This window comes from Pleurodeles waltl, chromosome 8 (assembly GCF_031143425.1).
Source record: "Pleurodeles waltl isolate 20211129_DDA chromosome 8, aPleWal1.hap1.20221129, whole genome shotgun sequence".
Lineage (NCBI taxonomy): Eukaryota > Metazoa > Chordata > Amphibia > Caudata > Salamandridae > Pleurodeles > Pleurodeles waltl.
The window spans coordinates 525,616,238-525,641,764 of NC_090447.1; the positions used below are offsets into that span (position 1 = coordinate 525,616,238).

At 40.4% G+C, this 25,527-nt stretch overlaps 1 protein-coding gene across 3 annotated transcripts in view; it reads left to right on the forward strand.

The window, feature by feature from the left end:
- The window catches only part of ZNF654 (zinc finger protein 654), a 232,672-nt gene that overhangs the window by 18,825 nt on the left and 188,320 nt on the right, over nucleotides 1–25,527 (forward strand). For all 3 annotated transcript variants that reach the window (XM_069204539.1, XM_069204540.1, XM_069204541.1), the window contains exons 3-4: nucleotides 1,679–1,760; nucleotides 15,926–16,061. In XM_069204539.1, coding sequence (XP_069060640.1) covers nucleotides 1,679–1,760; nucleotides 15,926–16,061 — 218 coding nt within the window. The remainder of the gene's footprint in view (nucleotides 1–1,678; nucleotides 1,761–15,925; nucleotides 16,062–25,527) is intronic.

Below are 25,527 nucleotides of genomic sequence, written 5' to 3' on the forward strand. Positions count from 1 at the left end.
TTGGCACTGTAGATGTTCAGTAGAGATCTGTGGTGAAGCTACAAATAGAACACTGGGGAATCAACTGACCGGCTGAGAGACTTCACATGTATCAGACAGGTAGTTTTGAATTTAAAGAAAATGTATCTTCTTTGTAACCTCTAAAGCACCAACCATAATTTTCATGAACATCATAAGAGAGAATGTTTTCTCTCAAAGGTTGTTGTACAACTCTTAACCAGAGGATTTTTCACAGGGTGAAATCATCTTGGGCTCACTACAATTCCTAAAATTAGTATTACTCTACAGAAGAATGATTTGTATTGTTAATAAAATCGCCTATCAGTCTCTCTCAATGCTGCAGTGACCCTGAAAACCATGCATTAACTACAACAAAGTTTAGTACCTTTTAAGGGTCTGATTTATAATAGCAATAGTATCCGAGGGTAAGAGTCCTTCTAGGCAACTATTGACTGTGATGGAGTTTAGTCCTTGGTTTTGTCTCTGGGTCCATAGATTCTACCTTCGTCAATAGCTATCTGGCAGTACCCTCCCCTGAGATAATATTGCTTAAATAGTATCCTGAACTTACATCATCCATCTTAAAATCACGGCAAGGTCAACAATCAGCCTGAACTGACCAAGTAGTTATAGTTCCTTTTCCATCAAGCTGCTTTCTAACTCTGTCCCTGACTCAACATTTTCAGGCGTACTTACCACCTTATGGTTATATTTCGCTATGTAAGGTCCAACTATGCTTCTCTTACCTATAATAATGCCTCGAAATCACTTAAAAATCATTAACTTGTAGTGTGCCGCCACAGAAAACAAATAAAACACTGACGTATCCTCAAAAAAATGTCAGCGTGTCTCACTCGAATGTTTGCAGTTTCATCAGGACAGATTCGTTTTTTGACTCTGTACTCTCGACCTCTTATAGGATTATAGTTAAAGACCACTTTTTCAGGCAACCTTCTATTAAACACAATTAATGACAATGTTGTGGTGCAACATTCGTTCAGAATTGGTAGTAAAAAAAAAACCTTTGCTGCAGAAATGTTTCGTAACAGACTTTGGTAAAGCCAGTTTGTAGTGGGTTAATGTGCTCATGTTTGCAGGTTAAACACATTAAAACGAGACAGCTGAGGGACACAGCAGAAAAAAAAGATTGCTTCTTGAGCCTTCCAAAGAAGCAAACTAAAGTTCATAGTAAGATTTTGCTTTCTCAGAATAACATTTCAGATCTTGCAGTAATTAGAATTTCTTTTTAAAAGCACGTTTTTGGCAAGTGCATTAACCAAAATGTTGCTTGTTTACTATTGCATTTGTTTCAGTATTTTGATAGTGTAAAACAAAAACAACTTTTTTTATCTGTTTGCACCAGAAGCATCAATTGTTGGGCACAATTGGACATCAGGAACATTGAATTAATGTTCCCCTCAGCAGTCGAGTATTAAAATACAATAATTTGAAAAGGAGAATTTATGTTTCCTGCTGAAGCAGTTTTGAATTTAAAAAAGGGAAAGAGATTCTTTAAGAGCTCTCACATTTATTTCTTGCTTCGCCCTATCTTAATTCAACACCTTATGTTCATAATGAACTGAATTATAAATTACAAATTTAATATATCGGTTTTCTCATGTTTTCTGTACTTTCTACTTGACATTTGTATAAAGAATGTGTGTTTAATTATTTCTAGGAGTCTTTTTGAACTGCTGCTGTTTTTTGGCAAAGATGAATTTTATGAAACTCCTTTAAAAGGCATTCTTGAGTCAATACAGGTAAAAATCATTTTTTCTTGTGTTTTTCCATATGTTGCATATACATGTTTAGTCATTCAGTGGAAGATTGGGCATGGATCACCTTTGCTTTCGTATTATTTGTCAGACATTTGATTTACAAATTGTCATTCTGCTTCTGCTCTCTTGATCAGTGAAGTTGAGGCTTGAAGGAAGACGGGTCACTCATGCTTTATAGAAGCTGAACAGTTACCCTCTTGCCTACTATTGATCCTGCGATTAGCTTTTTAAACCCCTTTTTTTAGGAAACATATGTCCCCACAGGACCCATATCTTTGTAACTATTAGACTGAGGACCAGAGATGATGTCTTTGTTTTTAAATCTTTATCCAAATTAGTAGACTGGAACGTCAGAATGCATACATGTCATGTTAACAGGAGCTTATAAAACACATTATAATCCATATGGTCTGTTGGTGCTGTAAAAATAGCCGAGTGCTGAAGAGTTCAGTCAAACACGTTTAAACTAAAAGGACTTCAGTTTCTTCCTAAACAAAAGATGTGAAAAGATTTTCGTCAACCTCGAATGTTGAGCGTTCCAGTAGAAAGGAACAAGATCAGAAAAAGCCCCAACTCTATCTGGTCTCACAGAAATGGGGAATCCGTAATAGAACCTGTGGTTCTAGAGGGAGGGTAAAGTATGATGTGTCAGAAATGGAGGCATAGCTACGAAGATGCAGTAATAAAGAATGAATAGAATAATAGAATTAGGTGTTGATTGACAGTGTCTCATACTGCTGGCAGATCAAGCTGGATCAGGGCATTAACAGTGATGACATCTGCAAGCAGCCAGAGGTCTGAACTGAGTTGATGACCAGTGCCATACCACTCGCTTATCTAAAGATATCCTAAGTATCGTATAACTCTGCTAGCTTCTAAAAATAGACATAGCTTTTTTATCCGCTTATGATTACAGAATCATTGCGGTGGCTGGAATGTGCATAATAGGCTGAGTAATATGAGGGACACAAGTGAGGACTGCTGTTCTTATCTCGACCGGTCAAGAGTGAGGAAAAAAAATGACTCAAGGCGTATCTAGAAAGTCTTTCATTTCATATATTAATTGCACAGGTATGGGATTAAGAACAGAGCTGCATTCTTTTTGAGAAGTAAAAGTCAAAATAGAATCAGTCCTGCAAGGTGAAAATTCAGTCCAAAAAGGAAGAGGATCAGAAAAGGAAGGAAGTAAGTTTGACTGGAATTTGAAAAAAAATGGATGCAGTTTGATCTTGGTTATCAAAACCTTTAGGAATGAAAAAAAACAGGCAGGTTCCTCAAGGAAATATTGCAAGGATACAATGATGGGTCAATGGAGGCAGTAAATATCTATTGATTGACAGTTCAATTTTGAAAATATCCTTACTGTTTGCGGCAAAAATGTTCTTATGGTTCTTTCTGGTTCAGACAGATAGGACCTAATAAGCAGCAAGCGTCACTTTATATTGATAGATTTTTTTTCTGCCCCTGTCTAACCCAAAAGGCATTTTATTGGAATAATATTTAGTTGTTGTCATGCTCTTTCTGCTTGCATCGACTGGCGACTTGGGTCAGCTAGGTGGTTATTAAACCCAAACTATCATTTAGTGTGCTTTCATGAATTTAATGATAATTGGGCGGTGGGGGAATAAATCAAGAGCTTTTATCTGCTATGTTGCTAGTCATTAAAGTAGTGACTGGATTCAGTGTCACGGCAGTAAAAGAGAAAGACGACTCCAAAGGGCAAATAGATTTTTAAGGACTGTTTCCAGTCTTTCATTACTTTAATCGATGAGAGAGTGAGCTAGAATCTCTAACCCTGACAAAATAGTTAAGTCATGTAATCATCTGACCAACAGATCTGATTTGCTAATATTTTGTTTTTACTGTTTATTTATTTTTAATCAAGGTAGTTACATTAAAAATATCCAACTTCTCTTCCGTTATCTAAAAGGTTACATCCTGATGTTATCCAAATATTGTTTGATGAAAAATTTGAAAAGGAAAAAAATGGTGGAGGGTTATGATGGGTAGCAGGAAAGCTAGGGTAACCGTTGGTAAGCAATACCCAGAGGGTGTATATATATTTGAAGTATCATTGTATGCTTCTATTTTTGGGCAAAGACCGCTTTAGTACATTGAGTACTTAGGTGATTTTGCCAGTATATTACTTATCGTGTTTCTAGATTGTTTGTTTGCAAATAAACTGGTAGGTGTGCCAGGATGTACTGCTTCCTTTTCATTAGTCATGTCATATGAGGTGTCTATACAAGCCTGTCTCTACCCAGTAGTTTTTGTGGGAGACAGCTTATTATTACCTCAGTTTGTGTTCACCAGTTTCAAGCGATGATTATGGCTCATGTCTTGGAGTGTTTATCTGTGTTACGTAACGTGTTCATATTGTGACTTGGGGCTTGAGCCACTGGTGAAATGCATCCAAGCAGCCTAAAAAACATTAGATTTATCTTTTAGTTTATAAATATGTTTTGTTCCCTGCCATGATCCACATTTCAGGGTACAATGTTTATATTTTGGCGGCAGATGTTTTCCAAAGTTGTAGAATGCACAATTTTGCCATTGGCAGGTTGTTGCAAACCAGTATATATGGTGAGTGAGTTATTTTCAGGGTTCATAATATGTCACATATTATGGCCAGAAGAGTCTATATTTGAAATTGTAAGCCATATGACGTTCCCATGAATGTCACGTTTTAGACTGATATTGGGCCATATTAGGACACTGCCGTAGTATGTGAAGTATATTACAGCATAATTGTTTGCAGCCACAGCATGCGAAGGAGGGACTTGCGTGGGCTTGATGTAGCTTAACCAGGACTGAATGTATTTTAGGTAGCTAAACTTCTGTCTTGCCTCTGAGTCCTTTATCATGAAATTCTAGGATATGAGACTAGTCTTGGAGAACTGTAGCAAGAGCTTATTATGCCATTTTGTACTGATGTGTTAAGGCTGTGTTGATGTTACTCTTGCACTGTAAAGTATTTATAAATTAAAGAATTTAGTAAAATATAGTTTAGATTTAGAGAGAGTAAGTTGTTCTGCTATCTGTGTCAGGCTACGTTCGGTGCATAATTGTTTGGAAGATTTCCATGGTCCTTTGTCTTTGATATCCCCTATAATGTCTGTGTCTGCCTCCGAGGAGAGACAACCCTCTCTTTGTGAGCAATAGTGACTCCTGCATTTCCCCATAATGGGGCTCCATTATGCGCGTGGCAATCTAGCAGAAATAGTTTGTTTCCCCCCACCATAATGAAACCGTGCCATGTATAATTCAGTTGGCATGTTGGATTGCTTTATATTAAGTCAGTGTTGCTTATTGTAGAAAGAAAGGTGTTGTTCAGTGTGTGATCGCTAGGGTTTTGGTTAATTATTAGCGAACAAGGGTTCTTGCTGGTTTGGTAAGTATTTTTTTTTTTAACACTTTACTCGATTTTTCACATCTTTGCAAAAATTTAGACTTTATGTGCAGTGCATGTGTTGAGTTCTCAACGTCTACCTTCCCTGGCTGATTTGCTAAGTAGTATGATTTAATAAGCGGTTACATTAGACCACTGGCAGTCGTGCTTACGTACATAATTTAGAGGATTTAAAACTCTACTATATCGATCAAAGAGTCAATTACTGATATTGGGGCTTTGGGAATTTGGAGAGTTGACCTAGACAAAAAGTCTTTGTATAATGGTGCAATATTCATCTTAATAAAGTAATTTAGCTCCCAGCCACTGTTGCAGATCTGACTAGCAGGCAAAGCCTTTAGAATTCCTTTGTATGAGGGGTTGTATATTTGTTCCTCATCATGTTTTTTAGGCCATGGTAAACTAGTGTGCCCAGATAATTAAGCTAAAAGGGTACCCAACAGAAAGGATGACTTCTGCTATGCTCTTGAACATAGGCATTTTTTTCACACTTCATGCCATATCCTGAATAGTTTGAAATTTCAATTTTTATAGACATCATGCATGGTATTTAATACTTGTCCTCTCATATTGTAAGAAGAGCGTAACAGTCTGGAGGAATAGTTTCTGTTGTCCCCCTGTTGTTGTTGTTTGTTGAACAAAGTGGTTTTGATGGAATTTAGCTTCTTAAGGACCAATCAACAATAAGAAAAGCAGGGATGATTAAGGGCACCTTTGGTAGGTCCCACGTTTAATGAGATAGTGTGGAGAGAAAACTGTTACATGATTTCTGAGCCATTAGTTTGTCATATATCCATTTTTTAATTTTTTTTTTTAATGAAACTGGTTCCCTTACCATGATGCTTTTAACGTTCTTAAAAGAAGAGGTAGGCCCACTCCACAAAGTTGAATGTCTTCAGCATCTAGAGGCAGGGCTTCCCCATCTGTCTGGTCATTTCTAGTTTAACATGGCGGATGCAGTGGAGATGTCATGCTCTCTCCTTATGGGTTTGAACACTGTGCATGAGTTTTCGTAATAATTGATATTTATATCAGTATTTAGTATGCATATGAGCCTTTAATAGCACAATCATAATAGACACTACCAGGTTTTTGAATGATTGTGATGATAGCTGGATAAATTCTGGTTCCTGATCTGCGTCTTCGAATAATTCACTTAACTCGTGTAATATCCAATCTTTATAAATGCTATAATATTGTGTTTGCAATCTGTCTTCTTTTGGTGCTATATTACTTTTTATATTAATTGCTTTTTTATTTCCTTTTCCGTGAGGTTACTAAGGATTCACTCTGTGGTGGAAGCTTGGATAATGTTATTTGAGCTGGGAACTAATCCTCCAAGCCTTCCGTATCAGGGTTAGGTGAGCCTGTAAACAATTTAGTGAATTCACTAGTGTGTTTTAGAGTGTTTCCTGATGAAGTATGTATGGCTCAGAGGCTGACCATTCTCTTTGGCTACTTTCTGCCTGGTCCCTCTCCCCATTTGTATTATTTCCTTCTCAGTATGATGAGTGTAGTCTGCTGGAGGTGTGATTAAGAAGTTTAGTTTGTATTTTGCCCTAGGCAGTGGTTGCAAAGGTTCCTTGTTAGGTGATGAGTTGTATTGCACTGTATGCGATTTTCTATTTTCTAAGATTGTTTGTTTGCTCTTCAAACTCTGTTTTTCTTGTGTGTTGGCCTACCTTTCCTCATGTACCATCTAAAACATGCTTTGCTTGAAACCCATAGCAATTGTCTGAAGGTCACGGAGCCTTCCTTCATTGTCTCTCAAACATTTCTAGGTGTGAATGTAGCAACATTTGCTCTGTTGGGCGTTTGAATTTATTCATACGCCAGGAGATTTTTTTTATCAGCGTAGCAGTCAATATAGCTGTTTTCAGATTGGGCTGTTATAAGAACTACTACATTTAAAAATATTGCAAGATGTGTTAACAGGCAGACCTTTGCCCGATGTGAGGAAGTAGTCTATGAGAGTCCAAGTTCCGTGTAAGCACTCTCCCGTGGGTGTAAGAGTCTCCATACATCGTGTAGTGCAAGGTCTTTCAATATAGGTCTGTCCTATTGAACTCCTGGGTCGGCTCTGCTGAATTTTTCTAAGAAGTAGTGTATTGTTAAATTCCAATCACCTTCCTTAGAAGCATATATTGTACTCAGTACTAACATGTTACCATATATTGGTATCTTAATAAATACGTATCTTCCTACTGTCATACATAGGGTTTTTGTTGGTATCGTAACAGATTTTTTTTATATAAAGGGTGTGTCATTAACATTTGAAGAAATTTGAGCCACATCTCCAGCTCTCTCATGTGGTAATGCGGGGTGGTCTTAGAAATTTCAGTTGCCTATCATTTCCTGCTAGGCATCCTGTTTGATAGTGTAAACTAAATTAACAAGCATTGCCAAAGCCAATAGGTCTCGTCTTTAGGGCCTGTTGACTCTGTCAGTGGCGTTTATGCTGTACAGTATTGTGATCCGCCCGATACCCATGTTTTTTTTTGCCCAATCTGAAACTTATCGGTGAAACAAAAAAAAGTGTGAAAGCCAGTAAGATAGAGCTACATGGAGTGCTGGGGGGGAGAGGTGGGGCTGGGAGAACGGGAGGGGGTTTGAAGAGGAAGAGAAGCGCATGAGAATACAACATGGAGCACGTGGTGAAGGGAATTACACAGATAAGAGAGAACAACACAGCACTTGAGATAGAAGCACACAAGTAGGACAATAGGAAAACACACATGCACTTTCATAGTGTGCAAAAGCAAAAAAGAAAAAGCAGTTCCCTAAAAGTGTGCAATGGAATTACACCAAGAGGCTACACTCTTCCCAATACATCCATCCACTCAGAGTTGGTGATTATGAGGGAATATTTATTCCGTTGCAGACCCAAAAACACTGCCAGAGTAACTGCCTGTCCGCAAAATCTTTTTTCCAAAAATGGAAAACATTCTACATGAAGCACTAAGCATTCTGATTTTAAAGCAACATAAACCTAACACATCTCCCCCTTTTTTTACATAAACCAGGAAACAAAATAATATCAGAACAAAATAATACTTTGTTCATATGTTTCTGTTGGGGAAAAGATCCTGGTTGGTGATATTATCCACAAAGTAAAAGATTAACAAAACTCACTACAGATAGTAGTAGTACACAAACAGAAGTGACTAAATGTCTGAGTTCATGAAACGCAATCCTTGAACTGTGTTGGGCAAGCCTTTAATCTTGACTCGTGTCCCATCCTGTCCACATATTAATTCACACCACTTTCACATGGTCTTTAAGAGTAATGAGCAAGTCTCCTGAGGTTCCACTTTCTCCATTTTAAGTTTAACAGCAATTTCGAAGTGGGTGGAATCCGAGGGGTGCAATGTGCCCCTAATTTTCAGATTTCTGAAAAACCATTTCCCTACATTTTGTAAAAAATACAACTATCCCGGGACGGTTAATTCTGATATATTGAATGCTCTTAAGCTGGAAAGTCATGCAGTGGGTCTCCTGTGCTGTGAAACTAAAGCCGGGCAGGTAGCCATAAACAAGCCTTTCTCCCAGAATACCAGCTTCCTTGAAAGAAATGCAAATGTGTGCAGCGAGTTAATCTGCAAATGATTAGGGTAACCTGCAAATGTAAAGGATGCCTGGTTGCCAGTACTGGCTTTAATTGACCGAATCAACCAAATCTTTGGATGACAAATTTTTCTTTTGGAGTGGCAGTGCAAAGAGTTAAGAACACAGCTGTGAAGTGCGTGCTTTTAATTGAAACTGTATTTATGTAGTGCTTACTACTCGTGAAGAGGTGTTGAAGGGACAGTTATGGAAAAAAAAAAACATTACGTACAGTCTGGGTATTACTAAAAACTATATTTTGGAAGAACCATTTTATCTTAAACCTATATGAATTTTGTAGGTCTATATTATACTGTGTATAAAGCATGTTTAAAATAATAGCTTATACATTCATACAGGTCCTGACCTGGTAGCACTCGAAATACACAAGTCACTATTTTCCACTGCACCAATGAAGCTTTAGTTCTGTGGCTCTTTGGTTATACACAAACCTCTGCACTGCATTAACTAACAGAGGTTTCATAATGTTCTATAGTGCATTTCCCACTGAGTAACAACTTTGTTTTATTTATTTTTCATTTAAGCTGCATGCTATTTTATGTGTAGCTACCTGACGGTAAAAGACCAAAAAACTCAAAGAATGTTTTTTTTTTTTTTTTTTTTTTTTTTTTTTTTTTTTTTTTTTTTAGCCACACCTTTGACCCCACCCGCTCACTGACCAAGACCCATTGCATGCAGCATCACAATTCCCATACTTTTTTTAATGCACTTCGACCACTGTATAACAGTGTTACCCAAGAGTTGCTGAATCTTTCTTGGTCACCTTTGACACAATGCCTCCGTAATGACAAACCCAGTGACCACCTGTGAAATTGCAGGAAGATTTCAGCAGCCTGCTATTATGTCTATTCTGGTATATTTTCTGCTTGGCCTCCACCCTCCTTGCCCCTTCTGCACGGTCAAAATCTTCTCCTTCACTTTCCTCATCCACATAAGTCAAACCACCGTTGGGCTTCTGTCCTCGCAACAGCACGAACGGTGACTGACCGGCTGGTTCTGTAGCTCCAAAGCAGCTTCCTTAATTTTTTCTTCCAGTTCAACTCATTCCTCAGGCGTTTGTAAGCACCCTCTCACAACACATCTAAATCTTTCCGCTACACTGTTTTCCCTTAGATAATTTAAAGCCTTCATTTGATGTATTATGCCTTCTGCAAACACAAACTCCATCGTTTTGGGAGAGACAAACTGGTGACCCTTGTCTGTAACTATTTCTTCTGTAATCCCTTACATTATGAACACAACGCTCAAAAAAGCATTGAAGTGCTCCACCTTTACCTCCTCTACTATCTGCACCGCAGGCCATTTTGAGTAGTAATCCATCAACACTATGACTAGTTTTCCCTTCACGCTTCAGTATCCAAATGATCCAAGAATATCCACTCCACCCTTCTGCCACTGTCTACCCTGATACTTCAAAGGTACAATGGGGGATTCTCTCTGAAGAATAGATGTTACTCTGCATTCAGTCTGTGCAATCTCTCGCACATCTCTCTAGATCACGATCCATCCATAGCCAGAAAAAAACATTCTTTTTTTCTTCTTCGTAGTCGTCATACCACTATGCCCCTCTTGCAGCAAAGGCATTCAGGCACAAGGAAATAAGTACCACTAACATGTCACCTTGTAGGATAACGCCATCAACAACTCTGGCCAACCTAATTTGAATTTACCTAGCAGCAGATCTTCTGCTATCTCCTTTGTCCATCCCTGACATATTTAACCTTATAGATATCAACTCAACTTATTGCCCTCATCAACAAAGCTCCTTCAATTTTCTTCCCCTTTTGCCCCACCTGAAGCTAATTGCACAGCAAATATCCATTTGTCTTTCTTTCCTATAATTGGTTCAGACAGTAGCAATCTAGACATCTATATTCCACACAGCTGATACCTGTTTCATCACAAAAATGCTTGTAATCTTAACTCGCTTGACCATGTGATTTGTAACTCTTCCTGCACGCTTTGTGGTAAAAATGTCCAACAAAAGCTCGTGTTCTGCTCTTAGTTCAAATCTCATATCCCTCAAGTATGTATGAAGATTTTGTATTCCCCATCAACGGGCCAAGATGTCTTTTTTTCTATTACAAATGCACCCTCTGGCGTTACAAAGTCAAATGCCTACATTTTAAATTAAGCAGTATCTGGTGAAAGGCATCAGTAATGAAAATACACTCCACTTCTAAAGTATACTCGTTCATTTTTGGCAGTAGATGCTGGACAGCTTAAATGCAGTGACTCTTAAATTGCTTAAATCAAGGCACATTCAAACAATTCTTTTAATGCTAATGGCATCGACCTCACTCTGTGCAATTTGGAGTGACAAGCTTTGCTTCATTATGATAGGGTGCATGAAAGTTTTCAATTAGCCCAAGTTCTGTTGAAAAACCTCTGAATATTCTAATTTCTGTTTCTCCACCTACAATATATTAATGACTAACACCAGATCAAAGTGATTGAAAGCTAATGCAATACATAAACCGTTCTGCTCTCCGAACAACATCTTTCCTTTCTTGACATATATTGTCATTAGTTGTTCTTCCTTTACAACACATCTGCCTCAAAACACCTTAAAATGGGTATTTTCACCCCACAGTACCAAAAAGGACCGGCATCCGACTCTTTAAGAGCCATACTCCCCAAAAGCGGTCATGTGTTCCAGTCTTTTAAAGTGTACATAGAGCAAGAATTTTCCCACATGTGTCTACACCGCTGATTGAAACTTAGCACGTAGGAGGTGTGTATAGGGTTGCACACTAGCAGTGAATTCATCCAAACAACCACTATTTCCATGGCATTCCACACCGACCAACACTTTGTCACCCTCACTTCCATTTGTTCTACCAACCATCAAACTTAGAATTCTTGCGTACATGCAATACAATTTCAGCCTCTCTTTACAGCGGCAACACCCAACTTTCAATACTAGACAGCTGCTCAGTGATGCTCTGTTTAATGCTACCATGCTTACAGCCCTGCACTATTATTTCCATTTGGGTCATCTGTAGTACTAGGCTTCTTTTTTTATTTTTTAATTATGTTCACATCCTTGGGATACTTCACCTAGGCACCCACATCATGCTTCACCTCTCACAATCTGGAGTTTAACCCCTTTTACGTAGGATCAAGTTATTTCAGTCCTGCTCAGAGAGTATGCTACTTTTTATAATATTGGTTATTCAGGTTTAAGAGTTTCTCTTGGATCCTAATATTATTAGTGTGATTAGTCAGCCTTTCCCAAGCTTGCCATGTAAATATTTAAGTCTGCATGGGGCAGCTAGAATAACATATTGTGCAACACTCTCAACAGGCAGTTGGGCTCTAAGAAAAAAAACGTGTCTTTCCATCAGAATGTTTTATTTATTCCCATAGTTTTCTTGCAAAGCCTTCAATGCCTTTCATATTCATCATTTTCTCTAAGTCCATCTCATCATTATCAATCATATGTGGTACACGAAAATGCTCTCAAATCTTCCTATCTTGTATGCCTAAATCGTCTCTTAACAAAGTTAATTGTCTTTTTGCGTCATACACATTACTCCCAGGGCTTCTAGATATGTTCCAAACTCCAGTTTCCAGTCTTCCCACAACATTATTGGTTCACCAGGAGTTTGCAAGAACATTGCAGGAGTCACTGTTGATTCTATAGCAAATGTGACATTACAGTTCTTATAAACTTATGTATGTTTTTACACCTATTTTGAAAAGTAAAATAACATAAAGGATAAAGTGACCCCTCCCCAGCGTTATAAGGATATTGCAAGTCACAGAAAAGATCCATACCAATATAGATGAATGAGGATGAAGGCAGAGTTCCTTTGTAAGGTTATAGAACCCTGCGATGGCTTCTAGCATCCTTATGTACACCAGGGAGTATTTTCTCCCATTTAATTCATGTTCACACCATCACCTTTCCCACAAACCACTTAAATCATTGGTGTGTAGATCTTTCAGATGAGAGTGAGCATGTTTCCAAATATGAACACATGTTTTATTTTATTTTTTAAGTTTGACTAATTCAGAATGTGTAGGAATATGCAGAAATATTCTACCTTTTCTCTTAACTATTTAAGGAGTGCAAGGCTTAAACATGTTCTCCCTGCTTGTCATTGTAAGCTTAAAAAAAAAGAAATAGAGCAGAAGAAAAGAAAGCAGTTTTCGGTTTTCGGTTTTTGTTGTTTTTAAGCAGCTGCTTCAAAAATTCTCTTTTCCTGATCTGCCTTTCACCTCAGCTGCTGGATGTGGCAGCAGGTGGTGTGACGTCAGGCCTCGACTGTGATACCTTATAATAGTTGAGTTCTGACATCTTTTCTTCATAATCGTCGACTGAAAGCATCAAAGGTCACTGATAGTAAAGAAATTAAAGACTGGCGTTTATACAGGAATCCCATGTATTATAAATTAATAGAACAAAAATTGCCATTGCCTTTAACTACAGAATAAACGCTCTCTAAAGCCTAAAATAACAGGTTAGCATAATAAAAGTAGTCACTATCAACAAAAAAATAATTACGGCACAGAATTCTCTTGATCGCAGTCTTTTGTAAGCATAAAAGAAATCCTTCATTTTTAGTTACTCTTCAGATAAACACAAATCACAATCTGGAAGGCTGTGGAGAAGAGTTCCAAGGTAAGCCTTACTTTATCAGTCTATTCTCTAATTTGTTGATTTTCTTACCAAATGCTACAGTCTCATTTTGACACCTTCGTGATTTCTACTCTCTCAAGTCCTACATGAGAGGATACAGTAAGACCTTGCCTTGCACGCTCTGTTAATATCCCAGAGGGCGCATAAAGCGAAAAATCAGGCGTCACTCTGCTATAGTTGACATGCTGGAGTGTGTGAGAAAACAAAAGATTATTCCAAGAAGGAAATTCAGGTCATAAGTTACGTTTTGTTTTTCATTGTATATCCAGCATAAAGAAATGTACTAGCTCTGGACATGCAGATGGCAGGACACAAGCTTGAAGCCAGTAGTCGCGAGCGCTCCTTCAATAGCCCATCTAATATAGAAAGGAAATGCAAGTACTGGTTGGAAAACTGTAGTATTTGTGTGTGTATATGTGTATTACCCGATGTCGGTTGCCACTGGGTATTTACAGTTAGGATTGTGTTTTATAAGAAATGCATTTTTTTTTGTTTACTTTTATCTTTAGAGCCACATGACTAATTTGTACAATACATTCCCAAAAATGTTTTTTCACCTCTGTTGCATCATGGAAAGTTTTAGCGTGATCTGTCAAGTGGGAGCAGAAAAATGTGTTTTCCCCGTTCATTTTTCCATAGAAACTTTAGACACAGCTTTAGCCCAAACGACTGAAATGATTTACACCAAATTTGGCAGAAAGTTAGATCATGGTCCAGAAACTGTGCTTTTTGTGATCTGGTGTAAATCTGTTCAGTATGTTTTGAGCAATTAAAGCCGACCACTTTTAAAGTGAGATCTGATTCTTAGGACTCAGAATGGAGTCCCAAAAAAACAAAAGAAAAAAAAGCAATAAAGACGTAATGTGCAGGGTAGGGATACCCTGACCGCCAAGGCCTAGGGCCAAAAACATTTTTATTTTTTTATTTTTGGAAATTCGGAGAGAATTTAACGCAAAATTAATGGAAAAAAATCAGATTGCTGTGGTACTCCTGAATAACCCGCCACCCCTGTAGTTGGCCTGAGTGCCAGCGCAAAGTATTTCTTTTGGGGACGGGGTGTATGCCTTCCCCAATCCCTTCCCTTAGGGCCAATGTGTAATATGAAGGGAGGGGGCACATCCCCCCCCCTTCTTTAAAGGCTATGGGGATCCAATTCCCAGGGCAGGCACAAATTATTGTGTCCGGGGGAGCCCACTCCCAGGATCCAGTAGTTTTCCTGCCTGCATCAGGGTGGGCTAGGAAACATAAGTCCGCACCCACCCTGCAGGAGCATTTTTAACTTTACTGCCAGGTTGGAGAAGCTTCACTTTCTGCATGAGTGCAAGAAGGGAAGGCATATTTGTTCAAACTTAGCAGGGACTTAAAAAATGCACCTGCCCTGTTGAAGAAGACTTCTGTTTCCTTCACTGTGCTTCTCATTTTTAAAATCCTCTTTTAAAGTTAACATACTTTTTGCTGGCAACTATGGACTTTATGGAATCCTTAAGAGCTTGGTTTCCTTCTTTGCAGAAGTCATATCAGTGTTTTCATTTATCAGACATCTAGTCGGTCTTCTTCCTCATCATGACCTCCAAAGAAGAAATGGCAAAATAATTATCTGGATAAAACTAAGAATATAAATTAAAAACATTTGTAAATCATTTCTGTTTGCATTAGTTCAGCATTCTCAAAACAATCTGTTCCTAGATGGGTAGTATGTGCATTGCTACTTATCAAAAAGCGAGCAGGCCCTTTGTAGTAGACCCAGTTCTCTTTCCACAAGAGGAAACGTAGCAACCACTGTTCTCTTTCCAATCTACATTTTCAGTATGGGGACCTTGAGATCCAACCACATTTTTCTTAAAACTATTGCATTGACTCCAGCATATCCACCTTGGTGGAACCAGCCTGCCTCCACAACTTATTTTCATGGCTTAATTCAAATGTTTCTCTGTTCTTTGGATCAAGAAGTACCTCCGTAGCTTAGCAATGACTTTGCTGTTCTGATGGTTATGATTTCAAATGCTGTAACAGAGGCTGAAAGGGAACGTTGCTTGTAATTGTTTTCTTCCATTGATTACTACTTTGAACTCATGAATAAGTCGTTCCCCCCCCCCCATCCTGTTACGCCAGTAAAAAAGCTGAAAATGTATTACCTCCACACTTTGAATTTTCTGTAAATGTGACCTGCTTCACCATAATTGCTGCGCTTTCTTGAAAAGTGAAGTTCCTGGATTATAAGTACATAACCAGGATTACAAATAAGGGACATTCTTATTTAATTACGAATAAGTAGTTTGTTTTGGATAGGTTAACCACTTCATCTTATCTTTTTTTTTTTTAATGCCCCTTCTAGTTATTGGGAAAACTGTACAGTTGAATGTCACAATGATGAGAGGCCAGCTATCTGGCTGTAAAATCTTGCAAAACCTTAAATGGGTTAACTTCATGTACAAATTTCGTCAGTAATCTAAACTGTTTAATTTACAGGACTGCAATGACATCTTGATGCCGTACGAAAATATGGAACTAAGACTTGTAACCCAGATCATGAAGGATGGGGGACCTTGGGAGAGTCCGGTCTTGCAGGCCATTCTTAAAGGAAAGGACGAACCTCTGGATTTAGGTAACAGTTTATAAGATTGATTTATTTTCAGGGTGTTTTTTTGGTTTCGTAGGCTAGATGCATGTTTTTCTGATCAGTCATTAAAGAAGCACACATCTGTAGGAAGCTGGCTCTTTATATGGTATACCAAAATGAGGTATACTGTGGAAAGAGTCCAAGGGTTCCGTTATAAGTGGACAGAGGCTCGCTTTAGCAATCCCAAGGTGCTCTCTTAAGGGGTAGTGTGGTTAAGCAACCCTGGGCTTATCAGAGAGAAGCGTTAGACATTTGCTGAATGCACACAGTCAATAAATGATACTTGACTCAATAAGGAGATTCACGCCAATTTATAAAAATTACATATTTACATATTTTAGGCACCAAGACAATCCGAATCAGGTAAGTACATTTTGAGATATTAATTTTCACAGGTTTGAAAAATCAACACAGTGCAAAATCTGAATCGGTAACGTTACCAATGGATGCAAGCATATACAGCATACAGGTACTTTACAACCACATAAAGGACCAATCTACCAGACTTATGGTGAGTATGTGCCAGGGTCCAAGGCAGCACCAACTGGTCACCTCGAGAGGCACTGGGGTGTCCAGGTGCAGAGGTGGCTAAGGGGCAGTGGTGTTTTCGGGGGTCAGGTTTTGGTGGTCTGTAGTCCTTGCAGTTCTTCTGAGGTGTCCAAGGGATGCAGGGGACCAGCTCTGCTACTCCACAGGAGTTCCTGGGTCTTGGTTCAAGGCTGGCAGTCCGTCCAGGCTTTTGTAGGCACAGGCAATTGCAGGACACGTTGTCTTTGAACCAATTTTCTAGGGCAACAGGCAGGCCGGCGGGGCTGGGACCAAGTCAGCTGCTGGTCTTTTGTTCTTGCTTTTGTGACACTTCAGGGTCTCATCTTCTTTCAGGTCGGCAGGATCTGATTTTCTGGTGCCAAGGACTCCTTACTGAATTTAGGGGTGTTAGGTGAGTGTAGGGTAGCAGCCAATGGGCTACTTACGCCTTGGGTCACTATACCCCATATATGAGCACTTCTTGTGTGCATAACCCTGTCCCAGAGTTCCTAGTTTTGCCATCACCAAGATGGCAGACTTTCAAATTACTTGTCCACATAAGGAAGCTCACCTTAGGGGGTGGAACTGACCTGAAGGTGGACACACCTATCTGACTACTAATTTTACCTCCAGTCCAGGGTCCTAATGGGCCCTGGGTCATGGGGAGTCGACATCTCTTCACCTCTAAGGGAAGCCAGATTTTCATTCCAAAGGCGTTAGGCTGTTTGAAACCAACTGCTTTGGAATGGTAGTTTGCGGGTCATCCTGTTGGGAGGGGTGTCTAACATCCCTGCCAGAGCAGGCTTTGTTCCTCACCTCCCAAGAGCAGAGGCTCTCATCCCTATGGGTCAGAAACGTGTCTGTTGGTGGGAAGCTCTTGCAGATAGGACCATACATTTAATATAATGCACACTGCCTTAGGGCAGGAAGGCCTGCTGTAGGGATGACTTACATAGATTGCATACAGTGTTAGTGGACACGGCACACAGGCTGTAGCCCTGTAAACATGTCTCAGACCTGCCACTGCAGTGGCTGTGTGTGCAGTTTTAAAGTGCCATTTCGACCTGGCAATTGCACCCATTTGCCAGGCCTAAACCTTCCCTTTTACTACATGTAAGACATCCCTGCGCAGCCCCATGGGCTGGGTGCAGTGTATTTAAAAGGTAGTAAGTGAACTGGTGTGTTTTACATGTCCTGTTAGTGAGAACCGGAATTAGCAGTATTTCGCTATTTCAAGACTTACCTGTCCCATACCATAACATGGGGATTGCCTTGAAATATCTTTCAAGTGTCATTTCTCATTGGGAGTAGATAGAGCTATAGAGTTTAGAGTCTTTGAACTCAAAATGTAGAAGTTTTTAAAAAAAATCTTTTTTATGAAGTTGGGTTTTAAATTGTAAGTTTGAAATGCCACTTTTAGAAAGTGGGCATTTTCTTGCTTATCCATTCTTTGTCTCTGGGCTGGTTTTGAATTCAGTCTAGACAGTAACTCAAAGGGAGCTGAGGTGTGCCCTGCGTATCCTGATGGGTCTTCCTAGGTTAAAGTGTTGGGAGGAGCTGACAAGTGCACCTGAATAGGGCTATGCATGTCCTTACAAGAAGCAGTCTCCAACCCCCTGGAGTGTGCCCGGAGGTCAGGACAGGAAAGGCAAAGTCTTTTGCACTACAAAGACTTTTCTTTTACATTTGCCTACTTCAAAGGCAGAAATGGGTATACGTACTGGACCTCTGACCCCACAAAGTTAGAACACTTCTGGACTAAGGACATTCTGCCAGGAAGAAGAGCTAGATGCCGTAGGAGGGACTGACACTCTGTCTGTTGCTTTGTTGTGCTGGCCTGCTGCTTCTGTCCTGGGAGTGAAAGGACTGGACTTTGCTTTCTACATCCTTTTTTCCAAGGTTCTCCAAGAACTTGAACTGAGCTTGCCTCCTAATAGAAGTCTCAGGGACATCAAATACATTATCTACCAGCACCTGGGTTCTCGTGCTAAGAGCTCTGACTTGCCAGGTGGTGCCAAATCCAGTTCCTGTGCCCTTGGGAGTGAGTTCTGCTGTAACCAATAAGAAACAAGCACATCGTCTCGAGTGACTTTGGAACTGGTGCCGCTGTCTGACTCTGCGCCGCTGCCTGCACCAAGAGCCATGGTCCCCGCTGAGGGCAAGGACTGCGACAGGCCCGCCGCCACAGCACCTCTGAAGTCGTGCCACAGTGTGAGTCCGGAGTGCCCTGTCACCGATGTCCATGACACCTGACTCCGCCACAGCACCCGTGGCCCCTGGCGCGATTGTGACATCGCGAAGTCGACATCTTGACCTTTGGATTCACCAACCCCAGCGGATTGAAAGGAACCAATGCCTCACCACTAATGCCGCATCAACCGCCCCCCTGCAGCCGTAAGGAACCAATGTCCCCCCTCCCCGGTAGCAGTAAGGAACCAATGCCGCACCGGCTCCAGCGACACCTTACCTCCCAGACTCCTTGCACAGTCTTTGTTTCCTAGTTTACTAAGGTACTGTACCTGGGGTACTTGAGACTCCATGACCAGCCCACACTCCCTTGCGAGTGGCGTCGGACTGTTGGGAATGACTCCGTCAAGATGGCGTGATAGCCCCAGTTGGAGCTAGTGTTTCTAAGAGTTGTACTAAGATTTAATCTTTAAATCTGCTGTCTATCACAAGTCTTTTACCATGATGTCTGCTGATTAACATCGATTTGTTTTTCTGAGGGGTGGGGCTAGGGGAGGGGTGGGAGCTTTAAAGTTATTCACCTCCAGATTGTGTATTAATTTGCCTGTTCAGAACCTTTATGTAGATCATGAGCCTACTTGATGCTTGAGGGTAGCAAACCCATCATGAAAAGATAATTATAAGGAGTCTGTGCATCAAGCAATAAAATGAAGCTGATAAAACCCATCTGTTTTGTAGCCTTTTGTAGCCTTTTGCAGCATTGCATTCCATCTTTAATTTCATCTCAAAGAAGCAGGGATACTATGATTTGAAAAGGTTTAAAGTATTTATATTGGGGTTGTTTCCCATGCTTAATGGACTACATGCACAGCATCAGCAGAAAGGTTTGTTGTAGATGTTGGGCCTTGTTGTCCTTGGGCAATAGGTCATTACTGGAAACTGACAGCTGACATTTTCAGCTGACATTTCAAGTTTCCCTCTACTGTTGCATTACAATTAAACTGCTAAGTTACTTTGTGGTCTTAACTCTATAGGAATGACTAAGATGAGCAGTAGATTTACTGTAAGAAATCAGAGGCTATGTACAGCATCACATAGTAAATAATTCTAAATAAATTCGAAGTCTGGTCAGTGTTTTTACTTTGAAGATGAATAGGTCTAATTTTCTTGAACGTTCACCAAAGGCTTACAATTATAGCAAAGAGCAAGCATCTTTTGGGTTTTTTGTATGACCCCAACCTTTTTTTAGCATGTACCTTTACAGAAACTAGCTTTTTTTTTTTTTTTTTAATAACTGTGGCTGTATGGTCAGTGTTGACCTTTTGGGCTGCACGAGGGAGAACGTTAAAGACTTCAGAATTTGTTGGGTTTACCACAATACCTGTAAATTGTCAGACAGTGGAACAGGGGCACAGAAATTATAATGTTCCACACACTATTTCACCTTAAAAAGACCAAGGATCCTGCCTAAGTAAAGCAGGATTATTGCTTTCTAAGTTGGCTGCCAGGGATCAAGATGTGAGTTGGTTCAGTTAAAGACATACCTAGTCTTAGAACATTAAAGTTTAGTTATTACATGGGCAGTTTAGATGGGGAGTGAGTTTAAGAGCATGTAGTGGACCCAAGGGCTTCATCAGTTCCTAATGTGAACAGATCTTTAGGGTAAGGGAATTACATTGACTTGAAACATTAGTAACTCCATCAGAACATGTGCTAGAAAGGTGCTTTAAATGATTTTGCAAATAGGGTGGCAGACTATACCTTTGAAGTGAATCCATATCGAAGACCCTCTATTTTTTTTTTTTTTTTTTTTTAGGGTTTAGCGCGTAAAGCACTCTGTCCCTGCTGTAATCTCTCTGTGGGCTTTTAACCACACCCATGTCATGCCCATCAGTTTGGTTGGTTTGTGGGCTTGCCTTTTAAAATGCGCTTGATTTCATTAGTGAAAGGCTTGCACACGCCATGCCTTTTCCGGTGTTTAGCCCGCCTCGAGCGCACCAGCCAACTACTGAAAACATACATGGCTCGATGTTTCCGTATTTCTTCTTGACTACTTTTTTTTTTTTTTTTCGTAGGCAGAGCGATCTCGCTGGGCAGTAATCAAGCGCTTTGCATGACATCGACCCTGTTACATGGATAATTGCACTTTTGCCAATAGGTTTCACTGCGAGCCAACTTCTGTTTTTTTTTGTGTGTGTTAGCTTTGCACTCATGGCGGCCATCGGCTCACTTATGTGAAACTGTTTTACTTTTCATTTTGGGCAAGAAAAGTCCGGTTAGGAGTTTAAAACAATAATCTCTCTAACTTGAGCAAATGTGTGACCCCATTGCATTGTAAATGCTTGTTTTATTATATTTTTTTGCTGGAAAATTATCAAAAAACAAACTGCAATAGGCAATACAATAATAGCATTTAATCTCAGTAATAGTTATGTAAAGAAAGAAATATTTGAAAAAAAACGATAATGCAGTGTCATATTTCTGAAATCTAAAGATCCTGGCCAATTTAAACCATTTCTAAATTATTTTAAATCCCTGAAAGGTATGCATGCAAAGAACAAAACACTTCCTAACTGTCTCCCATAGCTTCTTCAGTTGTTGCCTATTTGGCTTATAATTAATTATTGTAAAATTCAAGCCACGGACAAGAATAAAATTGTGCAAGCACTTCCTAGGATCAGTTGGTTTGCTCCTTTGCTAGGCCTTAGTGGTACACAATCTAGCCACTCTACTAGCTTAAAAGTAGATTTGTTAGATTGTGCAGGATAGAGTTGGAATGGCCAAGCATTACAAGCTTTGGATTATGATCAAATTCCCATTGTAATAAATTATTTGTTTTATTACATTCTGAAGCCCAAAATAAAGAAAGTGAAGGGTGAGTAGCGTCTGCTCCTGGAGCTGAGCAACGTATAGTATACATCATATAAGGTCCTAAAAAATGAGACTTAATTAGTGTTAAGTACGTCCTGTGTCAGCTGAGTGGTGACCCGGATATCCTCCATGGTCACAGTCAAGCCTAACTTCTTGGCCCATTTATTCACTAACTGTTGTAAATGCTGTTAGTTGGGGAGACCAAGGTGTGACACAGAAAAATCATTAGGCGGAAGATGGGTCACAAAATCACCAAGATGCAAAGATCTAAAGAAACAATGCTGATGTGTGCCATGGGGACAACGGAGAGACTCAGAAGTGTGGAATATCACCTTCGAGAACAATTGGCCAAGTTATTTAAAACCAACCTGTTGCTAGAATTGCAAATAAACCTGCAAATGCAGTGGCAAGTTAGGGTTTCAGCTGAGGTTTAAAGGATGAAATACTGCAATGCGTTTTAATTGAAGTCCAAATCCTATGCTAGACGGCCAGCTTGGTAAACCTGATACGTTAAATATAAACTGTTTCTGTAAAGCCCTGCGTAGGTATTATAGTACACTTAAAAAACGGATAAGATTGCTTGCTGCCAGTCGAACTTACCCATAATGGACAGTAGTCTGTATCCGAATGAAGAATTACAATACAGCCATAATGAGGGAACGGCCATATTGCCATATTCCGAGGTATCAGTAGCTGATGGCTCAGCAAGCATTTTTTTTTATATCCCTATACAAATCCCTGTCAGCTAGTGTCTACCATTTAAATAAATAAATAAAAAAAAGAAAGGAAAATTGGTATGGACTGAAACAGATACAAACACTGAGGCAGATGGACCATTTTAATCAAATTTCAGCAACCAATAAGCCTCAGATGATACTGATCCTATTTCCAGGAAAGTGCCCAGGATTCATGATAAAACCCCTCAATAATTATAATTGCACGGGGAAATACAGACACCTAGATAAGTAGCTATCTTGACATGGCAGAAATTTGCAACTCCTAAAGCAGAGCTAGCTATTACTTAAGTTTTACAAATGTTCACTGTTAGACTTTTCATCCTTGGCGTGGTCTCCCTTAACTTTTTGCCTCTGTTCCCCAGGTTGTTGAAGGGGGCTGGACTCTGGTTTTATTGTTTTTGTTACTCTGGGCACTTTACCACTGCTAACCAGTGCTAAAGTGCAAGTGCTCCTGTTTAAAATGTGTACGTAATTGATTCTCCATGATTGGCATATTTGTTTTACTGTTAAGTCCCTAGTAAAGTGCACTAGAGGTGCCCAGGGCCTGTAAATCAAATGTTACTAGTGGGCCTGCAGCACTGGTTGTGCCACCCACACAAGTAACCCTGTAATCATGTCTCACACCTGCCACTGCAGTGTCTGTGTGTGTATTTTTACTCCGTAAATTCTACTTGGCAAGTGTACCCACTTGCCAGGCCTAAACCTTCCCTTTTCTTACATGTAAGACACCCCTAAGGTAGGCCCTAGGTAGCCCCAAGGGCAGGGTGCAGTGTATGGTTAAGGTAGGACATATAGTAATGTGGTTTATATGTCCTGACAGTGAAATATTGTTAAATTCGTTTTTCACTGTTGCAAGGACTGTCTCTCTCATAGGATAATATGGGGGCTACCTTTAAATATGATTAAAGCGTAGATTCCCCTAGAGAGTAGATGGACATGTGGAGTTTGGGGTCCCTGAACTCACAATTTAAAAATACATCTTTTAGTAAAGTTGATTTTGAGATTGTGCGTTTGAAAATGCCACTTTTAGAAAGTGAGCATTTTCTTGCTTAAACCATTTTTGTGACTCTGCCTTGTTTGTGGATTCCCTGTCTGGGTCAGTTTGACAGTTGGGTTGTTTTTCACCTCACACCAGACAGTGACACAAAGGGGGCTGGGGTGTAACCTGCATTTCCTGATTAGCCATCTCTGCTAGGAGGGAGGGGTGGAGTGGTCACTCTCATCTGAAAGGACTGTGCCTGCCTCTCACAATGCCGGCTCCAACCCCCTGCTGTGTGTCTGACTTGCCTGGGCAAGGCAGGATTTCACAAGTAGGTGTGAGTCCCCTTTGAAGAAAGGTGACTTCAAAGACTAAAATGGGTATAAGAAGGGCACCCAAATCTACAGACTTTAGAAACACTTCTGGAACCAAGAGGAACCTCTGCCTGGAGAAGAGCTGATGGCTGAGGAAGACGTGCTGCCCTGCCTGTGACTGTGCTTTGTGGAGCTTTCCTGCAGTGCTGCTTCTGCCAGAGTAAGAGGGCAAAGACTGGACTTTGTGTGCCTTCCATCTTGTGAAGAAATCTCCAAGGGCTTGATTTAGAGCTTGCCTCCTGTTGTTTGAAGTCTCAGGGACAGCAAAGACTTCTCTCTACCAGCACCTGGAGTCTCTGGAGAGACTCCTGCTCTGACAAGTGGTGCCCTACCCAGTCCCTGGGCCCTTGAAAGGAAAGCTGGTGGAAATCCAAGGAAATCGACTTCTGACCGACGCCGCTGCTGAATCCGGTAACGCCGCCTGCACCTGACGCCGTGACCTTCGCTGGAACGCGACACTATTCGCAGGCCCGTCGCTGCAGCAGCCCCGCTGAAGTCCGCGACTCCGTGGAAGTCGCCGCACCACGTCGTGACTGACGCCGCTTGAAGTGCACGGATTCAACGTTTTGCACAGACGCCGCGATTCCTGACTTCGCGCCTCGGCTTGTTTTCACTCTACACCAAAGGTACTGTACTTGGGGGTCTACACGACTCCGTGTCCGGCGCCGCTGATGTCGGCTTGTTGGGAACGACTCCGTCACGAAGCCGTGTTAACATCTCATTGAAGCATTTTTGTTTCTAAGCGCTATTTTTGAGTTTAATCTTTAAAAATTCATAACTTGACTTGTGTATGTCGGATTTTTGTCGTTTTGGTCTTGTTTTGTTTAGATAAATATTTCCTATTTTTCTAAACCGGTGTTGTGTCATTTTGTAGTGTTTTCATTAAGTTACTGTGCGTGTTGGTACAAATACTTTACACCTAGCACTCTGAGGTTAAGCCTACTGCTCTGCCAAGCTACCAAGGGGGTAAGCAGGGGTTAGCTGAGGGTGATTCTCTTTTACCCTGACTAGAGTGAGGGTCCTTGCTTGAACAGGGGGTAACCTGACTGTCAACCAAAGACCCCATTTCTAACATTGGTGATCAGCGGTTGGGATTTGGACTTGTATTTGTACTTGACATACAGTAATTAAGTGTACACTACTGTTTGAGTTCAGACCACTACGTGACCACATACTACTAGTCTTGCGATTTTTGTTTTTTTCTATTTGGACTGTTTCTGCTCTGCATTCAGTTTCTTTTTTAGCTGATCCGGTGATTGACTTTTCTGGAACTTCATTTGAGAACTTGCTTTTCTGCATTTGGAACTTTGCACTCTTTTAACCTTTTATCATGTCTCTACTTGGAGATGCATCAGTTGAAGCTGTTTTTGACCTGAAGCAATTGGATAGTTACAACAAGGCACAGCTAAAGCAGTTTTGTAAAAATTGTGGTTGTCCCATTAAGAGCTCTTCCAAGAAGGATGAGCTGAAAAAGGCGCTGAGGGCCTGGGTGACAACCAGAAGCACTGGAGAGCACACTGAGGATGAGGAGGAAGATAAGGATCAGGAGGGAGAGCAATCAGTACATAATGGTATATTGGGGGGACCTGTTATTCACAGGGAAAGAGTCTCTAGGGCAAGTAGCAGTGTATCCTCCAAGGGTCTGACACCTGGAGAGTTACAGGACAGACAGGCAGAGAGGGAGTACCAATTGGAGCTGAAAAAGCTCAGTCTAGAGATGGAACAGAGAAGGCTGGCCATTGGGGAAAGGAAGTTAGCAATGGCTCATGAGCTCA